This window comes from Berghia stephanieae, chromosome 13 (genome assembly GCF_034508935.2).
Source record: "Berghia stephanieae isolate SIO BIC M18660-M18661 chromosome 13, UCSD_Bste_1.3, whole genome shotgun sequence".
NCBI lineage: Eukaryota > Metazoa > Mollusca > Gastropoda > Nudibranchia > Aeolidiidae > Berghia > Berghia stephanieae.
The window spans coordinates 11,107,064-11,130,626 of NC_088372.1; the positions used below are offsets into that span (position 1 = coordinate 11,107,064).

The following is a 23,563-nucleotide window of genomic DNA, read 5'->3' on the forward strand; positions in this document are numbered from 1 at the left end:
TCATCATGATCCGAACGCCTGAAGAAAATAATAATAACAAGAATTAAAATAAAAAGAAGTACTTTGAAAACAAAGGAAATGAAAAATAATTCTGAAAGGAGAAAGCAATTAATTACACATATAAATATAAAATATCAAAATATTTTATCACTCTCCCTTTTTTACATCACACACTAGTTCTGGAATAATATGTCTTGACATAGAGTTGAGTAGAGTAAAAATACTATAAATAATCTTCCTGTAGACCCAAAACTGAATATATAACATAATATCAACAATAATACATCAGAAAACACAAAACAGTCAATATGAATATAAATGCTCTATAAGCACAACTAAATATCAGGTCAGTTCTCACCTTTTTCTTTGACAAGCAGAACTAGTTGTGGCAGTGGCAGTGTCAGTATCATCAGTAGGAGTAGGGACTTGTGCATGTCTCCCAGTTTCATTCCCACAGTCCTCACACGGAATCCGAATCTCGCTAGAAGAAAGAAAAAAGAACAATATTTTATTATACAAGCTGTCGACACATCAAATCAAGACATACAAATCATTTCTATATCTCATTCAAGTGGCCGAACTAACCGTCTTCTGACCTCCATGTTTGTTTACATTTTCAACACACAACACTTCACTCGTCCTAGTCAAACTCAAGCACGTCATAAATACAATTATAAACCAAAAAAAAATACTTTTTGTACTATATTAATGAAATAGATAATAAAGTTGAATAAAATATACATATCATGGGCATTATGCGATCGTTTGATGTTACTTTGAGAAGATTTCTGAAAAATACTTACTCGTCGTTCTCACTGTCAGATCCCATATTTGGCGAGTACGGCAGGTCGAATTCTTGAGACCATTCAGACTCAATTTCATCATCATCCTCGTCATCACTTACATCCACGTTGAAGAGGATGTCATAAATTTCAGACTCTTTGAGATTTGCCATGGTGCAAAAAGTTTAAATAATATAAATTTGATAAATTGTGAGTTGGAGTTGTAGAAAGATTTCCCGAAACAAAATGGCGGATCGAAGGTAACGGATGGAGTCGTTAGCAACCTAGCTTTCGTATCTCTCGTTATTTCGTAACATTTTTTTTACATTTTTAACATAATTGTGATGAATTATTGAATGAAAATCATTATTTTATAATTAAATAATAGTTTCAACACATAATCTGGCGATTTTTTACCGCAAAATGGGATTATGAAAAAGGGGGCGTTGTCACGATCACCGGTGATCGTGGTTTCTATTTGTGGAACGTTTGAGAGTTAACTAGTAGTTTAGATGGAATAGTTAATTCTTTAAAAGAGTTTCCTATCTTAGATTCTATGATGTTTTATAATGAAGAAGAAGGAATAACTGAAACAAAATATAAAACTGATTTATTAAAAACAAAAGGGATCTATCCATATGAATATATTGATTCAATTGAAAGACTAAAAGAAGAAGAATTACCACCTTTTATTAAAAAAAGATCTATTCAACAAGATAAGAAATTATATAATACTGATAAAAAGAATTTTATGTATAAATATATTTTAAAGTGGTATAACTATAAAAGAGTTTCTCCATGGTATTCTACTTTAAAAAGAAGTGATATAACAATAGAAGAATATAATAAAGCTATAGAAGTATGGAATTATTATGAATGCAAAACCCTATTAGATTATCATAACTTATATCTAAAGACAGATGTGTTATTATTAGCCGATGCCTTCGAGCAGTATAGAACTTTTAATTTAACTAATCATCAAATAGATCCATGCTATACTTATACTAATCCAGGATTAACTTGGCAATGTGGTTTAAAATATACTAAAGTTAAATTAGAAAATTTAAAAGATAAAGAAATGTTTCATCTATTTGAAAACGGAATAAGAGGAGGATTCTCAGGAGTATTAGGAAGAAGATATGTTGAATCAGAAAAACTATTATATCTAGATGCTAATAACTTATATGGATATGCTATGAGTGAACCATTACCATTCTGTGATTTTCAATGGGAAGAAGATTTAAACTATTATAAGAAGATTCCTAAAGGGAGAGGATGTGTTGTAGAATGCGATCTGGAATATTTAGATAAAGATAAAACTAAAAGATATCCATTAGCCCCAGAGCATATTACTCCAACTAAAGAAATGTTATCTGATTATCAATTAAAGTTATTAGGAGATAAACCTTTAGGAGAAAGTAAATTAATGTTAACCCTTAAAGATAAAAAGAAATATATAGTTCATCATAGAATTCTTAAAAAGTATATTTCCTTAGGAATGAAAGTTAAAAAAGTTTATAGAATTATATCATTTGAAGAGGAAGCATGGTTAAAACCATATATTGATTTTAATACTGAAAATAGAAAGAAGGCTAAAACAGATTTTGAAAAAGATCTATTTAAGAATTCAAATAATTCTTTCTTTGGTAAGACAATGGAAAACGTTAGAGATAGAAATGATGTTGAGTTATCTAGTAGTGAAGAAACAATTAAAAAGAAACTAAACAATCCTAAATTTAAAGATTCAGTAATATTTAATGATGATTTAGTAGCTATATTATTTAGAAAAGGAACAGTTAAATTAGATAAACCTATTTATCTAGGGCAAGCTATTCTTGATATATCTAAATTGTTGATGTATGAATTCTACTATGATATTATAGAAAAGGTTTGGTCAGATACAGAAATATTATATCAAGACACCGATTCCTTAGTATTTTCTATTAATAGTGAAAATGATATCTATGAAGATATAAAGAATAAAACTCTAACCACTCCATTCCCTAAAGACCATCCTTTATATTTAAATAATGAATCTATCTCTAAAGTATTTGATACTTCTAATTATCCAAAAGATCATTTTCTATATTCAGAGGAAAATAAGAAAGTAGTAGGAAAGTTTAAAGATGAATTAGGTGGAGATAAGATGGAATACTTTCTAGCTTTAAAATCTAAATGTTATACTTATGAGAAGATAGTTAAAGATAGTTCTAGTAAAAAAGAAGAAATAAAAATAAAAGGAGTTTCTAAGTCTACTATTAAAACAGATATTAGATCAAACGATCTAAAGTATTCTTTATTTAATAGTATTACTTTATATAATAATAATTATTGTTTAAATTCTAAGAATCATGAGATATATATGAATAAAATAAAAAAGATATCTATATCTCCTTATGATGATAAAAGGTGTATCTTAGATGATGGAATAGATACTAAACCATTTGAATAATTAAAAATGAAAGAATATAAAATGGAGAATAAAAAATGCTCAAAGTGTCAAGAAATTAAAACAGTTGATAACTTTTATATTTGTCCATCTAATAAAAGTGGATATAGATGCGCTTGCCGTTCCTGTGAACGAATCTATAAAAGAGCTTATTATCAAAGACATCCAGATAGATTTAAAAAAGCCTATAAAGAGTTTATTGAAAGAAACCCTAATTATCAAAAAGAATACTCTGAGAAGAATAAGAAGAAAAGGGTTATTGAAAATGAATCTAGATAAATGAGTACCAATATAAATGAAATGAAAAGATGCTCGAGGTGCTTCCAATCTAAATCAATAGATAATTTTCATAAACATTCACAAACTAAAGATAAACGAAGACCTGAGTGTCGAGATGGTACTCGAATATCAACTAAAAAGAATTATGAAGAGAATAAAGAAAAATTTAAAAATAAATATAATGAATGGAAAAGAAATAATAGAGAAAGTTTTTAGCTTATCATAGAGAATATAATAAAATAAATCATAAAGTAAAAACTTATTATAGTTGGAGTAAACAAGGAATTAAATTTATAGACTTTAATCATTTTGAAAGAGTCTATGATTATTATATTAATTTAGATGTATGCGACTTCTGCTCATCTGAGTTTAAATCTAATAGAGATAGAAATATCGAGCATATCCATTTAAAAGTAATAAATAATATAAGAGGGGTAGCTTGCCACTCCTGCAATCAAGAGTTAAAAGTAATAGATAATAAAAGAAAAGATTTATTATTAGATCTCCATAGATACTTTATTCATCATGATTCTTAAATTCAATTAAATCCATCTTTTCATCTTTACCTTTATAAACTAAAGATAAACCTTCCAGTAACTTTAATTCACTTTTTTAAATAACTGAATACCTCTTAGGAAGAAATACTTTGGTATCATCATCAAAGGTTACTTGATTACTCTTTCCATATTTAGTTTCAATAATTTTGGCTTCTTCAATTAGATATTCCTCATCAACCTCTAACTCACTAATTTTAGTAAAGGATTTGATATTATTAATTTTATTCAGGAAATCTACTTGAGCCATTTTATAAGAAACATTTTTAATTACCTTCATCAGTCATATCAATTATACTTTCAAAATCAGAATGGTCCATTAATTCATCATCTAAAGCTTTTGATATTTTTATATTTAACTGTTTCCTCTTATGTTTAAAAGATAATAATTTCTTTTCTTCATTACTATTTTTTATTTTAGTTGCAATATTTAAACCATTAAAGAAACTAGCTATAGCAGCAAGAATAGTTACTTCTGGTTGGTTTTTTAGGATAGCACTTAAAGAAGAAGTAATTAAACTAATGAATAATAAAAAAATCTCTGTTACTTCTATGATATCAATTATCCTTTTAGATTTAATTATTTCTTTTTTAATATTTTCCTTTGCTTCTTTTACTTCATTCTTTCTAAAACTTTCTATATTACTAAATTCTGATATTTTTCTTCCATCCATTTATATAAGATAAATCTTAGATACGTAATAAGAAGATTTATTATTTCTCATATTAACTGTATTCCAAGCAGTTGATTGTCTGTAAGCTATTCTGGGTGTAAATACTCTACTTGTTTGATTATAATTCACTTCAACTATTCCCATCTCCATTCTACCACTTTCCATTATATTATCTAAATATCCAGTTAAAAATGATATTCCATTTCTAATATGAATTAGTCCGCTATTAAATCCATTATATAGAATGTACTCTATTAAGAAGAAGTTATATTTACTTCTATCTATCTCATCTAAAGTAATAGACTCACCTCCTTTTAGTTTTCCATCATAAACTTTTAAGATTCTATCATTAATCAAACCCTTAAGAATATTTGATTCTCCAGCAACTTCAAAGTTTATTTTATCATCAACATATTTTTTATTAGTTGAATCATTATCCTCTGTGGGATCGGTAAGATTAATTATTTTATTATTATTCATATCCATATATGCATATCTAAAATCAGGAATGATATATTCAAATTCTAAATAGTTAAACTGAGAATATGGAATATCTTTATCTATGATTAATTGAAATCTATCAGCTAATATATTCATCTCTTTCTTACCAACTCCTCTTGAAGTTTGATGAACCTGATTATCTTTATAAAAGAAAATAACTGATAAAGATTCTGTTCTACTTTTAAAACCTGTTCTTCCATAAATGGTAACTGATTTAAATTGATATGTATCTTTAAAATTATAATCTAAAAGAATACCATTCTTAGATGAATCAGTTCTTTTGTAATGTCCATCAGATTGAGTAGTTAATTTTTGTTCTTCAGTTGGATCGATAAAATCATTATAACTTGATTCAATATTAGAGTAACCATTATTAGTAGAGAATATTTCTAAACCTTTAGCTGTTTTAACTTCTGGTCTTAACCTTGAATCAACATAACTTTTAGTGACTGAATCGTTATCCTCTGTAGGAGCAGCAAGATTAGTAATTTTATTATTATTCATATTTAAATCACCTGTCATTGGAATATTTCCATCTCTAAAACTTCTAAAATTATTATTAGCTATATTTAAAGCTTGAGTAGATTTATTAATAGCTTCTCGATCAACATATAATTTATTAGCAGCATCATTATCTTCAGTAGGAGCAGCTAGATTAGTAATTTTATTATTATTCATGTTTATCTCTCCTTTAGATAAACCCTTTTCAATATAATCATCGTTTTTAATATCATTAGTGTTTTTAGAAATAGTAAGATTATATCTTCCAAATATATCCATTTTTTAAGAATAATTTTTAAATTAAAAAAGTAAAGGAGTTAATTTATTTTTATACTTTCCAGTTTCCTTCTTCTTAGATAAATCAATAGTTAGAAAACCGAAATCTTCATTCCAGATCTTAGAACATAACTTCCTGAATTCATTATAATCAAAATCATCCCATGCACAATCTTGATGAATAAAACTTAAACTTCTTTTATCTTGAGGAAATAAAATAATTAGATTAGCATTCTCTCTTATAGTCTGTCTAGGTAACCTAAAATAATTCTGAGAGATATAAAAACAATCAAATTAGAATGTCTCCCTCTAGTATAATAATTTTCGCATACTTTTTGTTTTTCTCCTATAACATCATCAAATATAATTAGATTCTTATTTATTCTTGAAATATCTCTAGGATCTAAAATATCTTCATCATTATCAAAGAAACTAACTTTTATTTCAGGATTATATATTCCATTAGATTTTAAATGATTAATAATACTATTTAATTCTAAATCATTTTGAACTTGAAAAAGCCTTAGCACTACGTCTTTAGGAAATTCTTCTAATCTTTTTAATAGTTCATATTCTTCTTGAAATAGGGATTTACCATAAACCATTAAATTATCATAATCTAATAAATTATTTTTCAATAATAGATTCATTAAAAGATTAGTTTTACCACATCCCGATTTACCAACGATAATTCCTCTAATACTATTAGGTAATTCAGGATTATTTTTTCTTATTACTTTCTTTTTACTCGATAAATTTTCAATATCCATTTTTATTTAATAATATTGAATCTTTTACCTGTAGATTCAAGGGTTATATTAACGTCTGAGATTAGAGTTCCATAGGCTGTTACTGCCGTTCCTGGTGCTCTATTAAATTTAGCTTTTACTTTAATATCAATATTAGAAATATTAGTTCTGTCTTCATGTTTAGAGACGTCTACTACGAATACTGGGAATAGATTTTTAAAAGATAACATACTGATACTATTAGCTTCATCAGTATCATAAAACTTTCTTTTAAAATCGTATGTCTCTTTAAAGATTCTAGAATATTTATTATTTTGGAAATCAACCTCTAGATCTTGATTAGGATATCTTCTTGTGTTTAACTCTACATGAATTTCTTCTAGTTTTAGATTATTAAAGTTTGATTTAGAATTTAATTCTGATTCCTTTTGAAATCCAATAATAAGATATCTAGGTTTTCCTGTTGTATTTTGAAAGCTCCAATCTAATCTATTTGAATTTTCCATTAGAGCATAAGTTTGAGTAAACCTTCCTCTGAATAGAATATCGATAACTGATTTATTTTCAATAGATTTATAAAGTTTATTTTCTTCTTCTAGAGATGGTTTAATAATTGGAATATATAGAGATGTTTTATTTAAAGTGATTTTAAAGTCTTCTTTATTCGTTCCTTCTTTAACTTGAATGAAATTGTTATTGATTACTCTTTTAAGTCTAATTAGTTGTTTCACTCCATAAAGAATTTTATTATAGTCTTCCATAAATCCGAAAATATGTTTTAGGGGAACGTTAAAAGAAAACTTTTTAAAGTTAGATCTTAAAGTCATAGAATCGTTTTCTTTATTATCATCATAAGCCATATCAGGGAGCCAACACATACTTAAACCTTCTATAGCTGATTGAGCTGGAGAATATTTAAGCATTCCCATCATCGTAGTGGTTTGTCCAGGATTATTAATATTTTCTACTTCTTGTCCATTTAGATAATAGGAGATAATTCTAAATAGATACATCATAGAATTATTAATTAGAGCTACGTTGTTTTTATCAGTATCAGTAAAATCTCCATCTTTCTTAGCAAGTTCCCCTTCAAAGTATAGATAAGCTTCAGAAGGAAGAGTGATAAGATCCTGCTGTTGAATAACGATATCAATATTGCCCGCATTATTTAGATTATTATTAGAATCAACTGGGAAGAATTCAAAATATTCAAACTCTCTAATACTACCATCTTCAAATAAAGTTCTATCGTTAATATTAAATATTTCTTTAGAATTTATCTCTGCCATTTTATATAGGATAATTATTTGATAAATTTTATTGATGTTCCTTTAAAAATATTTTCTACTTTCTTCATAGGAAGTGGTTTATCATTAGAAGTAGAGGTGGAAGAAGAAGGTGTTGTTTTATTAGTTCCTTTATCTTCAATAGAATTAATAATTCTTTCTGTTCCTTTAGTAGCAGCTGTTTTAATAGCAGCCTCTGCTGCAGAGGAAGCTAGTTTCTTTGATGTTTCTGAAAAGATAGCAGAAATTATAGAATCCATTATCCCTTTACCTTTCTTCTTCTTTCTTTCTTTTTTGATCAGCATTTTATAAAGAAAAAAATTGTTTAGTTAATTTTATAAATTTATCTTTACTTAGTTTATTTGTTTCATATAAATATTTTAGAATATCTGATATTTCATTTATGACTCCTGTATTCCCAGCTTTATTAGAAGCTAACAGAAGTCTTAATCTTTTTAATAAATAATCAGGATCTTTAATAATACCATCTCCTTCATATTCTTCAATAATAGGAATTCCTCTTTCTATTTGATTTAACTCTTCTAATTCTTTATCAAAATCTATATATTGAATTTTTTCTTCTTTAATTTGTTTATATATCTTATAATCTTTACTGCTAAAACCTCCACTACCTTTTCCTCCATCAAAGAAATTTAAAGAGGTTGCTAAATCAAAGTAAATATTTTTATCTTCTTCTGAAAGATTATAATAATTTATATTTTTATCTCTGGAGACTAATTTATATAGATTTTCATTCATAGGAAAAATTTTATCTCCAATAACTATATTATCACCTAAAAATTTAATAGGAGTATTTCTTAAATAAACTTGATCATTAATTAATCTTAAGAATGGATTTAAATTATCTACTTTACTTTTAGCTAAATATTTAGCTCCTATAGGTCCTGGTGAAATTGATAAGATATTAGCTGCTTTTGGTTTTAACTCTTTTAATGCTTTTCTATTCTCTTCTCCTTCTTTCTTTAAAGCATCTATTATTGGTTGTTGTTGTTTTTCTAGTTCTAGCTGAGAATAGAAATTTGCAGTTTTATCGTTAATAGATTCATTAAATAATTTCTTTTTCAATCTTATATTTTCGCTTATTATATGATCCATTTTTAAAGTAAATAATTTATCAAAGAAATAAAATCTTTTAATGTCTTAGGTTTAGAATTAATTATAAAGACGCATAGGTGACCGCATATAACACTGTTATCTGGTTGAACGATCATATTAGAATAATAGATACCTTTATAAGTTTTATCTTTTTTAAAATAATTAATCATCTCTATTGGTGGAACTAAACCAAAAGAATCAAAATATAATATTAAGTTTCCTTTCTTTATCCAACAAGTCCAGTGGGTTCCATTGTTATCTGAAGTATCTAAATTTAATACTCCTGATTCTATTTTACTTGGGGTATCTAATTCATCTCTCATAAAACATCCTTTAAAGTTAGGATCTTTAATCATATTGATTATATCTAAGTTTGATAAACTTTTATAGAATATTGGATTCATTTTATATATCTAAAATAAAGCCCCTAGAAGGGGGACAGATTTTAAAAAATCAAATAATCCATCTCCTTTCTTAAGATATAAACCTTCTCCATTATAAAACCCATCTCTAGTTAGATTATGTTTCCCCCTATAAGGTTTTAGAATTAGTCCTTCTCCATGGGATTCTATTTGACAAACACATCCACCTTTTTTAAGATATAGACCGTTACCTAATAGTTTAGATACTCCAGTTGATACAGCTCCAGTTAAAGCTCCAATTCCTAATGCTGGTAAAACTTTACTAGCTACCATTGGTAAAGCTCTACTAGCTAGACCTGCTAGTGCTCCTAAGAAACCTCCGTGTTTAATATTGTATTCTTGTTGTGTTTTTGAGATGATTAGTTTAACACCCTTTTTATTATCAATAGCTTTTTTAATTTTATTTAGTTGGGTATTAGTAAGGTAAATCTCATCGTTTCCTTCAGTCATTAAATCTTCATAAGTAAACACAAGAGATATCTTATCAGTAGAGTTTTGAATCTTTTTCTTTTGATGATCTGATACGTTAATTTTGATTCCAGTGTATGCCATTTTTAAAGGAACAATTTTTAAGCTTCTCTTAAATGAAATCTTAAATCCACCAATTCATTTTGATTATTAATTAGATTTCCATCTTGATCAGTTATTCTAATTTTTATATTTGAAATTGGATTAGTGAAAACTGGTAGATATATAGGATTATTTATATTATTAATAATTTTATAACCAAAGCCTACATTAGGAAAGAAAGAATAGATAATAGGTGTTTTAGAACCGTTAACAGTTGAACCTTCTATTATATCTACTTCTATATTAATTGAATTTATTTTTGTTATTTGAACGTTGTTCTCCGAAATGTTTTCATCATCATGTAATCTATTATTATTAAACCCTAGAATACTTTTTAAATCATCGTTCATCTCAACCCAATAAATAGGAGCTTTTATTTTTATAATAGATTTTGCTGTTTGATTATTTGGTTCTAGTAGGAATACATCTTCTTCTAATCCTATAGATGTTAGTTTATTAACTATATAATTATTAATATCAGATATTTCATAAGCTCCTATAGGAATATTAATTTCTAAAGTTTTAGTTGTATCATTCAGATCTGCATATCTAATATCTATTTTAGAATTAATTAAATTAGGAATAGTATTATAAGTGGAAATATAATGAAGAGCTAATTCTAATGGATAATTATAATACATTGAAGGATTAAATCTTAGATTATATTCAGATCCTTTAAAAGAAACGTTAATTAATTGACTAGATTTTGATTGAATTTTTACTTCCATTTCATTAGTTAAAATTTAGATAGTTGTAGTTCTTCTTGATAAAAAGATCCTAATACTTCTTCTCCGCTTAAATCTTTAATTTTATATGTAGTTGGAATAGTAGGTAAAACAGTAACTATTTTAAATATCTCTTTAGTCCAATTAGTTGTATATCCCTTTTCAAATTTATTTTTATATTTAACTATTCTAACTCTATCGTTAATATTAAATTTACTTTCAGTTGGTGAATGCACTTCTTTAAATACTTTATTATATATTTCTTCTTCGTTTGTTTTTTTACTTCCTTCTATTGGTGACATATTAATAGTTGAATGATGAGAATTATTATATTCATTTAATAAATTGTCTAATACATTATAATATTTATTTGAGTTAGTTGCGGTGAAATGCTTATAGATTTTATTTTTCATTGTTTTAATCCATCTTTCTACTACTGTTGATTTCTCTTCATTTTGAGTAGAATATAAAATTATATTATTTTTATCTAATAATTGTTTAAATGATTTATTATAAAACTCCTTACCCGAATCACTCCAAATCTTATTAGGTTTTCTACCTTTATTTAATATAGATTCAAATGCTTTAGTTACTTCTATTCCTGTTTTATTTCTTAATGGAACTATCCAGCCGTATTTACTAAATATATCTATAACCATTAATAGATATTTAATATGTTTATTTTCTTTTGAGAATTGTTGCATATCAGCTAAATCAATAGCCCAAGTATCATCTATATAATAAACTACTACCTTTCTCTTAGGAAATTTCTTTCTTATTGGTTTATGTAGTTCAGAGGCTAATTGCCAATCATTCACTCCTAATCCTAAAGTATGTTTAGCACCAATTAGATTGGTTATTAATCTTCTATCTAACCATTCTTTAAAACCTTTAGTTTTGGCAGTTTTTAATTCTTTTAGCATGGATCGATCGCAATCTTTTCTATCTTCGTTATCTCTATAGCATATATCATGTCTCATTGATATTTCGTCTAATTCATTTATAGGAATTGAATGAGGTAAAGGCTTATCATTTGAATCTAGTCTTTTGTCTAGTTTAGTTCCGGGACCTGCGAAATTGTATCCTGGTAAGTGCATTTCAAAAGGTAAATCAGTCCAACCACTCCCTTTTATAAATCGATTTTTCTTTGAAGAGCAGATAACGCATTCACCTTTCAATCTGTTATCTACCCTTTGAATGTTTTTAGTTTTGGTTCGTTGACGGCATTTCAGGCAATATATCTCTTCCATTTTATTAGATATTATATCTGCTTGGATTCAATTTGACAACGCGTAAACAAATGCTTGGATTCAATTTGGTAACGAGTAAACAAATGCTTGGTTTCAATTTGGCAACGGATAAACAAATGCTTGATTTCAATTTGGCAACGGATAAACATTTTAAAATCTTAACAGCTCCGAAGATCTTCCGAGCTGTAAAAATAATAATTATTTAATACCTTCAACCTCCTGAGGACTTTATCACCGCTTCTCTATTATTTTACTTTTATACTTTTATCATTGTCTTAGTATCTCCCTACTGGTAACTTTTTAACTACTTTTTAAAATTCTAATAAATTGTTTACTACCTTAAAGCCCTTAAAGACTTTATCACCGCTTCTCCATTTTTTTTTTTCTTCAATCAAAGACTTAAGTTTTTTCGGAACTGTACCTCTTTACCTCTTTACCTCTTTACCTCTGTACCTCTTTACCTCCTGAATACTTTTGTTGCGCACCTTCTTTTTTTATTTTTTTTTTATTTTCTCTCTTGAGCCTTGAGGTACCCTACTAGGAAAGCTTTTATTTTTTTTTTTTACTTCTCTCTAAACAATCACTTAGGTTTTTCGGAACTGTACCTCTTTACCTCTTTTTAGGAACTGTACCTCTTTTGGTTCAAGAGGTACCCTACTTGACTAAGTAAGTAATTTAATTATTTTAAAATTTCAATGCCCACATCTGGATATTGAAAAATATATATTTTTTTTTAATACCCTCAACCCCTGAAGACTTTATCACCGCTTCTTACCTTTATTTTATTTTATTTTAGTCCCTGAGGGGCCCTACTTGACTACTAAGTAAGTAGTTTAAGATTTTTAAATTTATACAATTTATAGGGAGCAGAGATATATATAGGTGACGTGAACGACTGAGGAGCGAAGCGACGAAGGAGTGGTCCAGCACACTTTTGGAAATTTCATCGAAATGAAGGAGGACTGAAAGGACGAATGAATTTCGATGAAATTTCCAAAAGTGTGCTGGACACGTCACCTATATATATCTCTCTAAGCTGTGCATAATATAACATAACTTGGTTAAAGGCTTAATCTAGGATCAGATCCTTTAAATGCCTTTGATATTAAAAGGACAATATTATGACCATCAATGAATCATTAAACAAATGATTTGACGAATTCTTCCGTTTTATTTTTAAAAAATAGCAGTATGTGCTATTTGGTTAAGATTGCATATACTGTGTTTTTAAACACAGCGACATACTTACTGACTTATGCCTCTTGGCTCTTGGCAAAGCATAGGGCCTCAACAGCACTTTTCCATCGTCTTCTTGTCCTTGGCACAGACCTTTGCCTCACTACAGGTAAGATTGAAGACGCACAAATCTTGGTGAAGGCTTCTCCTCCAAGTCTGTTTTGGACGACCCAGTTTCCTCTTGCCCAGTGGGTTCCATTCGAGAGCAAAATTCTTTCCGCAAGGTATGGCCAACCCATCGCTACTTTCTACGTCTGACCTGGACATCCATTTGCTCTTGGTTTGATCTTGTCCAAATAAGTATGAAAAGCTTACTGGTCGTATTAAAATCTTAGATATTACAAATCGCGGTCGATCAACGTCTTAAAACCATCCAGAGAACATGCTTTCTTTGTCTCCAATCTAATATTATTCCACAAATGAAGGTAGAAACATTAACGAAATTGGTCTAATATTTGTATTACATCTTGATAAGTAAAGTTTAAATTTATCTCCTCTTGTAAAGGTTACAGTAGATAAAGTTGTAATCAATTTCTTACACATGCACTGACCGAAGGATCCACACATTCCCTGGCCAAAGGATCCATACATTCTCTGACCGAAGGATCAATACATTCCCTGACCGAAGGATCCTTACATTCCCTGGACGAAGGATCCATGCATTCCCTGGTCGAAGGATCGATACATTCCCTGGACGAAGGATCCATATATTCCCTAACCGAAGGATCCATACATTCCCTGGCTGAAGGATCCATGCATTCCCTGGCCGAAGGATCCATACATTCCCTGACCGAAGGATCCATACATTCCCTGACCGAAGGATCCATACATTCCCTGGCTGAAGGATCCATATATTCCCTGGACGAATGATCCATACATTCCCTGGACGAATGATTCATACATTCCCTGGACGAATGATCCATACATTCCCTGGACGAAGGATCCATACATTCCCTGGCCGAAAGATCCTTTTATCACGTTTCGTTTTGCCAAATAATCAGAGTGCCAATACTTTCCAAATCAAAAGTTATCAAGATTGTTCACACTGATTGTTGGCTGTCGAGACAATACACATTTGTGACCCAACGTGATGATATTTTAGTCGGGATGCTTAAGATGCTGAAAATTGAATTTGTATCCAGAAATATCAGACTTAAGTTGAGTTTGTATGCCCTATTGAGGAGAAGGAATATCATATCTTAGAGTGCTAAATACCAATAATTCAAATTCTTGACCAGTTTAACTATATTTGGCGTTTTAGCATCTGGTTCATCCCGACATAATACCGTTTTGAGACGTTGGGTCACATTTTTGGAAAGGGAATGTAGCGATTTAATTCATTCAGCTCGGACACGAGAGTTTCTGATTTGTCCCCTCCCTCCCCGGTGGTATCATTGTACTTCTCACTTCACTCATGTGTCAGTTTCAAAGGAAACCAGACATGAGACTTGACACCGTCAAAAAAGAACGAAATACCGATCATGAAGCCTTTCGGGCTCAAACCCCTTTTTCAACCAATATTAGCCAATAACAAAAACAATAAAAACGTTAATACATCATGAAAAGTGTTAAACATAAAGACAAAAAGTTAATTACATTGTAAAGGGAAGCAAGAATTTTGATGGTCTTGTGCGATGTTAATTCTTAGTATTACAAATCTCGGTAGTTCCATATTGGCAGTTGACTTCATTATGGTCGTCAAAATGATGATGTTAATGATGATGATTATGATGATGATGATGATGATGATGGTGATGATGATGATGATGATGATGATGATGATGATGATGATGATGATGATGATGATGATGATGATGATTATGATGGTGATGATGATGTTGATACTATAGTCAGTTTTTTAACAATTAATGGCGCGTGTTTTTCTGGTTTTTCTCAGCTGTCCCTCTATCAAAAGTTGTAAAAATTTGTGTCAACCTCTGAATCAATTTGTCTTAACTGAATCTTAATTTTGGACCGTATTGATGCCATATTTAAAATGTTTTCTTCTTTAAGACCTATAAAAACTACTTTAAAACAGCTGACATAAAATTAGAAAGTTTACACTGTAAAAAATGAAAACAAGTTACGCACCACAAAGTATGAATGAATTTATCGGATATCCAAAAAATCTTGTGCTGACGTAGTGATTATGAGTTCACGTCATACTTCTTTCCAAATAATAATAATTCGTTTTAAATGTTATAAACATATTACTTATGTAGTTTGTATTAAATTTTGAATTTATTATTTATGGCATATTATCTACATCATGTCGCAATTACCAAAGACTGATATGAAATCTCTCGCTTTAAATCATTTGAAATAGTGATTGTATACTCAATATTGTCAAATTAACAAACACTGTTTATATAACTTTGACAATCTTTTGTCTATGCATGAATGTTTTACAAACATATTAGACTCTTAATAAACACTAAGATGCGGTACGGAATCTCTTTCGGTTCCACTCTCGTAAAGCTGCGAAAAGAAGTCTTCTTGTAACCATCGATAAGCCATTAAAGACGACGGCAATGGTTTTGGAATTTCACAATCAACCATGAGAAGATCGTTATCGAAATACGACAGAGAGATCACCAGTCTAGAACGACGTGACAGGAAAAGGATCATAGATAACTTTGATAAGGATATCATCCAAAGATGTATGGGTGAGCGTAAATATACATCCGAAAAAATATTGGACGTCTGATTATTCACGCAGAAAATGGCCCATGGGTTCGGGACAAATAATCATTGTTATTCTTGCAAGTGGTGATGATACTGGATCTTTAAAAGGATGCCATGTCATTTTTTCTCCTCTGCATCATCTGGAATATTATTCTGGGGTCAATGCAAAGGTGTTTTAAGACTGACTAAATATCGTTTGCTGCCCTCCATTCATTGAAGCACCCAGCTGTATTGTATTGGACAATGCTACCATTCGTTGGCCCATGGTCATTTTAAGGCTCCAACGTTGGCAATTATAAAAGCTGACATGATGTCATGGTTTCAATCAGACAGTACTACGTATTCTGACCATTTGTCAAAATGCTAACTATACTCCTTAGTAATAAAAAAGAAATGAACAAGAAACAGCTTTGAAAGAAACAGTCTGATCAGGGAGTTTTGACACGAGGTTGCGCGACTTCCCCCGTATCACTGTGAACGCAATCCAATCGAGGTCATTGGGCCTAAGTGGAGGGAAAGATTGAGAGGAGGAACACCAAATTTACTCTCACCGACGAGGCAATAAATTATGATAACAAAGAGTAGACTGAGAAAAAGGCATGCCTCAACCTTCGCAAACTAAAGGAAAATTACATTTCATTGGATAGAGTTTTGCTCGGAATCTTTCTGTAGTCGTTTCATTTCTCCTTTTCATCATCATCGTCACCAGACTGTGCTGATTGATGTGTCCAGTATTTCTTCGTTGTTGTTGTAGTTGTTGTTGTTATTGTTGAACACATATTTGTGGAGACACTGTCTCATAATTCATGAATTTTTACTTTTGACCAGTCTACATAAATTCATGTAATCCTCTGTGGCATAAACAAAGCTATTTCTCAAACTTTTGCGATCAAAATTATATTGGAAGCGCGTTATCTTCACTTTTGTTTGTATTCACCAGTAATGTGTATTGATAGTTATAAAATGTAGATGTCTGATAGTTAATAATTGCCATTCGTTGCTTCATATTCAAATACTGCACGTATATCGTTTAACCTTCAATTAACCGAACACTCCAGTTTAACGAATTCCTCAAAATGGATATGCGGAAAATTCATAATTTTGATAATGTAAAATCTTCCATGAGTTCCGATCCTCACCTGCTATCGATTTTAATATAGCTTTAATAAACGAATTCCTTTCCTATTGTGTTAAAATTAATGAAAAAATATGTTTTTTTATTAAGACAAATTGATTCAGAGGTTCATAGAAATTTTTGCAGCTATGCATTGGAGGGCAGCAGAGAAAAAGAAGAAAAAACACGCGCCATTTATTTAAAATCTGACTATAATAATAATAATGATGATAATGACAAAAATAATAATAATAACAATAGTAATAATAATAATAATAATAATAATAATAATAAGAAGAAGAAGAAGAAGAAGAAGAAGAAGAAGAAGAAGAAGAAGAAGAAGAAGAAGAAGAAGAAGAAGAAGAATGATAATAATAATAATAATAATAATAATAATAATAATAATAATAATAATAATAATAATAATAATAATAATAATAATAATAATAATAATAATAATAATAATAATAATAATAATAATAATAAAATAACAATAATAATATCATCATCATCATCATCACCATCATCATCATAGTCACGTGTGACTCTTTCAATGAGTTAAAAAGGAAATTTATTGAAATAAATTTTTTAAAAACAACAAAATATTTAGATCCAGCTATCGAGCATCAAAGAATAAGTTTGCTCTTCCGAGTTCACACGAATAAAAAATTGAAGATATTAGTTCTATTTTTTATCATGGTGAATTCGAGAGAGCTAAGACAGTATGAGACGAGAGTTTGATCAGAGGTATACCCAAGAGCAAATCTACTGGACTGAATGTGAGTAAGCTTGCGGTATGTAATCAGTACTCAGTCACTATTATAACGATACGATTTTTTTTATCTTCTTAAGTTATTGTGGATAGATCTATTGGATAGACAGTAATTATGTGTTTTAGTCAATTGCTTACTGGTATTTGCTGCAACGCAGTAACACACAATTATAATCGACAGCAAACTTTATGCTTAACGTTAATGGCAAAGGTGAATTTGATGTAAGATCCAAGTTCATAGAGTTTTGCATTTTGTGTTGTGCATGTTTTGCATGTGAGTATGAAAGTTGACTGTGCGAATTTTGAGCACTCTTTGTTCCTCAGGAACAGCGTAAGACGATAATGTTTTATTTTAGTCATAGGTACAGAAAGATCTCCGTCCTAGCTTGTTGTTCTATATATTATTATTAGAAATTACCATATAATTGATAATAGACAAGTTGAAATTACGGAGTCTGAGCGTAGCCATCGTTTACTTATGCATGGTGTGTGCTTGGCATAGAAGATTGCTGCTTGATCCATGGATGATGCCGTCTTGGTATCTGTGAGACTGGGTTACCTTTGGCAAGGCATGGAAGGTTGTTGATCCTGATACCAAGTCGGCATCATCCCTGGGTCAAGCAACAAACTTCTATGCCCATCCCAAGGGAACTCAGCCTCATACATAATCCAAGTCAACATCATCCATGAGTTAGACACCCTTCCTCTATTCTCAGACTAAGGTGACCAAGCCTCACACCGATACCAAGTCGGCATCACCCTGGGTCTGGCAACTTTCCAGTATGCCCACCCTAAAGTCTAACAGAGACGCCACGGTGAGACCTCCAAAAAAGGTTTTAAAAAATAAGATTTTTAGAGAAGTTATGTTTCAAAATGCAAAAGCACCTCACATACATATCTCGTCCTACATGACAAGAGCTCTCTTGTAAAACGCTGTGAGCAAATCTAGTTGATATAGTTCTAAATAAAAGTTCGGTTATGTGTGTGTGTGTATGTGTGTCTGTGTGTGTTGTTTTTTTGTTGTTGTTGTCTTTTTGTTTGTTTTTTTTTCAAAGAAATGGACAACCAAAGCGAGAGTGACAGAGCAGAAACAAGACCCAATGTTACAGCAGAACACCAATGACCACCTCCAACGTCCCCCCCCCCCCCTTTTTGCAATGCAGAAAGGGACAAGCATCCAGAATCTGATAAAACCATACAATCTCATGTAAGGGCATCTGAGACATTTTTTAATGATAACAATATCTAAAAAGGTACTAAATATATGTGACTAATCGTCTAAAACCGGCATTACGCCGAAATTAATCTTGCAAAAAATTAAATTGAAGGTTAACTTTTGAATCAAATTGAAAGGCTTAATTGGAGACAGGCGTTGTTTCTTAAGGGGAAAAAACACATTTTCTAAAATGTAATCATTTTGATGTTGACCTCAAGCTCCATTATCCAGTTCATTACGACATTATACTAGATTGACGGGATGGGTAATATTTAAACACAGAATATTTAGATGTGAATAAATAATGTGGATATTCATGGATGTTCAAGAAAAAGAAAGACAGAGAGAAAATATTCAGGAAAAGAAAAAAGAAAAATCTAAGCAGTAAGTGATATACATGTCAGTTTATGGCAAACAATAAAGAAATGAAAAACAAACACGATATTCTTTTAGAATATAAAAATTCTATATTCCAATTGGATTTTAGAAAATGTTTTGACAAAAAGATGACATAATTTAAGTGCGTGTGGACCATAGCTGAAATCTAAAGTCTGTCGAGATGTTTTCGTATTGTCGGCTCTGTGCTTGTAACTGGCCTTTATTCTTGATTCTTGTCTGGTGCCTGATGAGACCTGATGAGAGATAGATTCTGTTAAGGTATCTGACTGGCCATCTTTAAATATTGGAAATCTAGACTTGACAATGTTGATGAAACTGTAGGAAAATAAGAAATTCGTGAATTATTTTAAGCGAGTATGATTGGGGTTTGGGTTAAGGCTGTGAAACATACAAGAGAGAGAGAGAGAGAGAGAGAGAGAGAGAGAGAGAGAGAGGATTCAAGAGAGGGGTACAGTTAGAATTCAAGAGGGAGAGGGAGAGAGAGAGAGAGAGCGACGGAGAGAGGAAAGTGTTTATATATATATATATATATATATATATATATATATATATATATATATATATATATATATATATATATATATATATATAAACATTTGAAAAATAATTAAGATAGTTTGGCTTCTACAACGTTGTTATCGAGCGTTGCTCTCATCAGGAAGTGGAAGTGAAAGTAGATTGTTGTCTTTTCGTATTTTTATAGATTCGTGTTTATGGAGGTTCGTAATTACATAAAAGGTGTTTGTTTCTATGTCTGCATGAGGAAGTTAGTTCGTTTCTTCTGTTGAGTGTTGCTATGTTCGGTTTAGTGATGATGAAGAATTTTTCTTCCAAGCAGAGGTTGCAAGTCTTAGAAGAGGGGGAGTACGACTGTGCTCTGGAGATGATTTTCCATGTGATGCTGTGTTGTATGTTTTTTTCTTTGAGGTTCCAAATGTGTTCGCTTAGTGTAGTAGAATGTCGTTTGTGTATGTTTCTGAAGGAAGATGTATGCAGGTTGTATCTGGTTTTGAATGGACACTCGGTGAGGCCAATGTATGTTTCTTGTTTTGGTGTGTCTGGTCGTGATACTGTGGCTTGATAAATTACGTTTTGAGTCAGGCAATTGCCGTTTAGTGGGCATGTTGTCTGGGTCCTACAGTTGCATTTTTTCTCTAGGTTGTTGCTGGACTGATCTGGCTGTGATAGTTTTCGGTTATTGTTGGATGAAATAATGTTTTGTATGTTTGGCATGCAGGTGTATCCTATTTTGATGGTGTTCTTGTTCATGATTGGGTGTAGAACGTGACCGGGAGGGAAGCATTTTTGTAGTAGATTGAAGAATTTGTTACCGATAGAAGTTGTCACATTCTTGCTGTAGGGTGGGTTGAACCATGTTATGTGTCGTTTTCTTTGTCGTTTTTTTGTTGGGGTGGTAATGGTCTCTTCCTCATATTCTAGTTTGTAGTTATATCCACTTTTTTGTAGTGCGTTTGTGTACGGTGGGATTGCATCGTTGAATATGTTGTTGTTTGTAGAGTTGTTAGATAGTCGTTTGTTAATGTTCTCGGGGATGTTTTTTATTATAGATGGCGGATGATTGCTGTGTCTATGAACGTACAATGGGATGTTGTTGGGTTTTGAAAATGGTTGATAGGTGCCGTCGTTTAGGTTGATGGTTATGTCCAGGAAGTCGAATGTTTTTTTGTTGGCTTCGATTGTAATTTTCAGATTGTTGTCCTGGAAGATTTTGCATATTTTTTTCTTTATTAATTCTGTCTGTCTAGGTGTTTTATTGCACAATGCGAGTCCGTCGTCCCTGTATAGTCCAATGTTTATATCGAGATTTTGCATTTGAGAAAGTAGATATAGTCCGACGAGCTCGCATGTTTCTGCTCCATCGTAGCTCCCCATGGTGACATCAAAGTTTGTTGATTTTTTTGTCTATGCTGTTCCATTATTGTAAAGTGATGTATTCTTCGAGTGCAGGATAATATGTATTTCTTCTTCGGTGATGTTGTCGAAGGTTTTTGCGAACTGTCCACATCCCCGAGAACATTAACAAACGACTATCTAACAACTCTACAAACAACAACATATTCAACGATGCAATCCCACCGTACACAAACGCACTACAAAAAAGTGGATATAACTACAAACTAGAATATGAGGACGAGACCATTACCACCCCAACAAAAAAACGACAAAGAAAACGACACATAACATGGTTCAACCCACCCTACAGCAAGAATGTGACAACTTCTATTGGTAACAAATTCTTCAATCTACTACAAAAATGCTTCCCTCCCGGTCACGTTCTACACCCAATCATGAACAAGAACACCATCAAAAAGGATACACCTGCATGCCAAACATACAAAACATTATTTCATCCAACAATAACCGAAAACTATCACAGCCAGATCAGTCCAGCAACAACCTAGAGAAAAAATGCAACTGTAGGACCCAGACAACATGCCCACTAAACGGCAATTGCCTGACTCAAAACGTAATTTATCAAGCCACAGTAACACGACCAGACACACCAAAACAAGAAACATACATTGGCCTCACCGAGTGTCCATTCAAAACCAGATACAACCTGCATACATCTTCCTTCAGAAACATACACAAACGACATTCTACTACACTAAGCGAACACATTTGGAACCTCAAAGAAAAAAACATACAACACAGCATCACATGGAAAATCATCTCCAGAGCACAGTCGTACTCCCCCTCTTCTAAGATTTGCAACCTCTGCTTGGAAGAAAAATTCTTCATCATCACTAAACCGAACATAGCAACACTCAACAGAAGAAACGAACTAACTTCCTCATGCAGACATAGAAACAAACACCTTTTATGTAATTACGAACCTCCATAAACACGAATCTATAAAAATACGAAAAGACAACAATCTACTTTCACTTCCACTTCCTGATGAGAGCAACGCTCGATAACAACGTTGTAGAAGCCAAACTATCTTAATTATATTTCAAATGTTTATAAATAGCTCCTTTTATACTAAAGTTGAGCACTATTATTTCATGGTTTTTGTTTTATAATTTATATATATATATATATATATATATATATATATATATATATATATATATATATATATATATATATATTACAAACGTGTAATGTGTTCAGCAGTGTAAGGCTGCTTTTCACAGAGCTCTTAAAATTATTGCATTTTACGGCTGTTTTAAGTGTTATTTCTATTTAGAGCTAGGACGATATTTATTTCATTTTCAGAGGATTTCTTATGACTTTGTGCTGCTTTTGACGAAATTTCGTGGATTTTAAACAATTAATTTAGCCATATTTTAAAGTTTTGTAAACTTTTGCAAGGATTTTATCATCTATTAAGACCATTTTTGTTTACGTTTAACGATTTTAAGGATAAAAAATGAGCTATTTTAATCTTATAACAACGGTCGACGATGAATATCGAGAGAGACAACACCTAATTATTGTTATTACTATTCATCCCAACACCTACGTAGATACAATACGACACACAATTAATAGAACCAAAGAAAACATCAAAAACAACTCAGTCAAATTAAAATGCAATAATTTAAATTCTACTAATAACAATGACGGAAGGCAACGGACATCAAACATAGATGAGTACTGGAATCAAGTATCGAACTAGTAGTAGTAGTAGTATCGTTCGGCTACACGTTCAAGGTATCAATCCAGGTTAGGAAGTCATCATTAGTATCGAACTGCATCACAGAATCTGCAAGACAAACTATTCCATCTGTGAAAAAACACGAACAAATATAAAAGTGGATGGATGACAAGATCTTGAAACTTATGAATGAAAGACGAAAACTAGAACGCAACAGCAATGAATATAAAGAGGCTAATAAGATTATAAAACGTGAGTGTAAGAGAGCAAAGAAAGATTATATTAAAAATGAATGTCACAGAATTGAAAGACAAAAACAATCTAACACCAAACAATTCTACCAGGCAATACAAAATATAAGTGGAAAACGACCAGCCATGGC

The 23,563-nt window shown here is 30.7% G+C and overlaps 1 protein-coding gene across 2 annotated transcripts in view; it reads right to left on the reverse strand.

The window, feature by feature from the left end:
* Positions 1-19,618: 19,618 nt before the first annotated feature.
* The window catches only part of LOC144958568 (hemicentin-1-like), a 40,226-nt gene continuing 36,281 nt past the window's right edge, over positions 19,619-23,563 (reverse strand). Inside the window, exon 8 of one of the 2 annotated variants that reach the window (XM_078890634.1) lies at positions 19,619-19,789. In XM_078890634.1, coding sequence (XP_078746760.1) covers positions 19,674-19,789 — 116 coding nt within the window. In that variant the 3' untranslated portion in view covers positions 19,619-19,673. Of the gene's footprint in view, positions 19,872-23,563 lie in introns of both variants that reach the window. The other variant, XM_078890637.1, reaches the window with a different exon arrangement.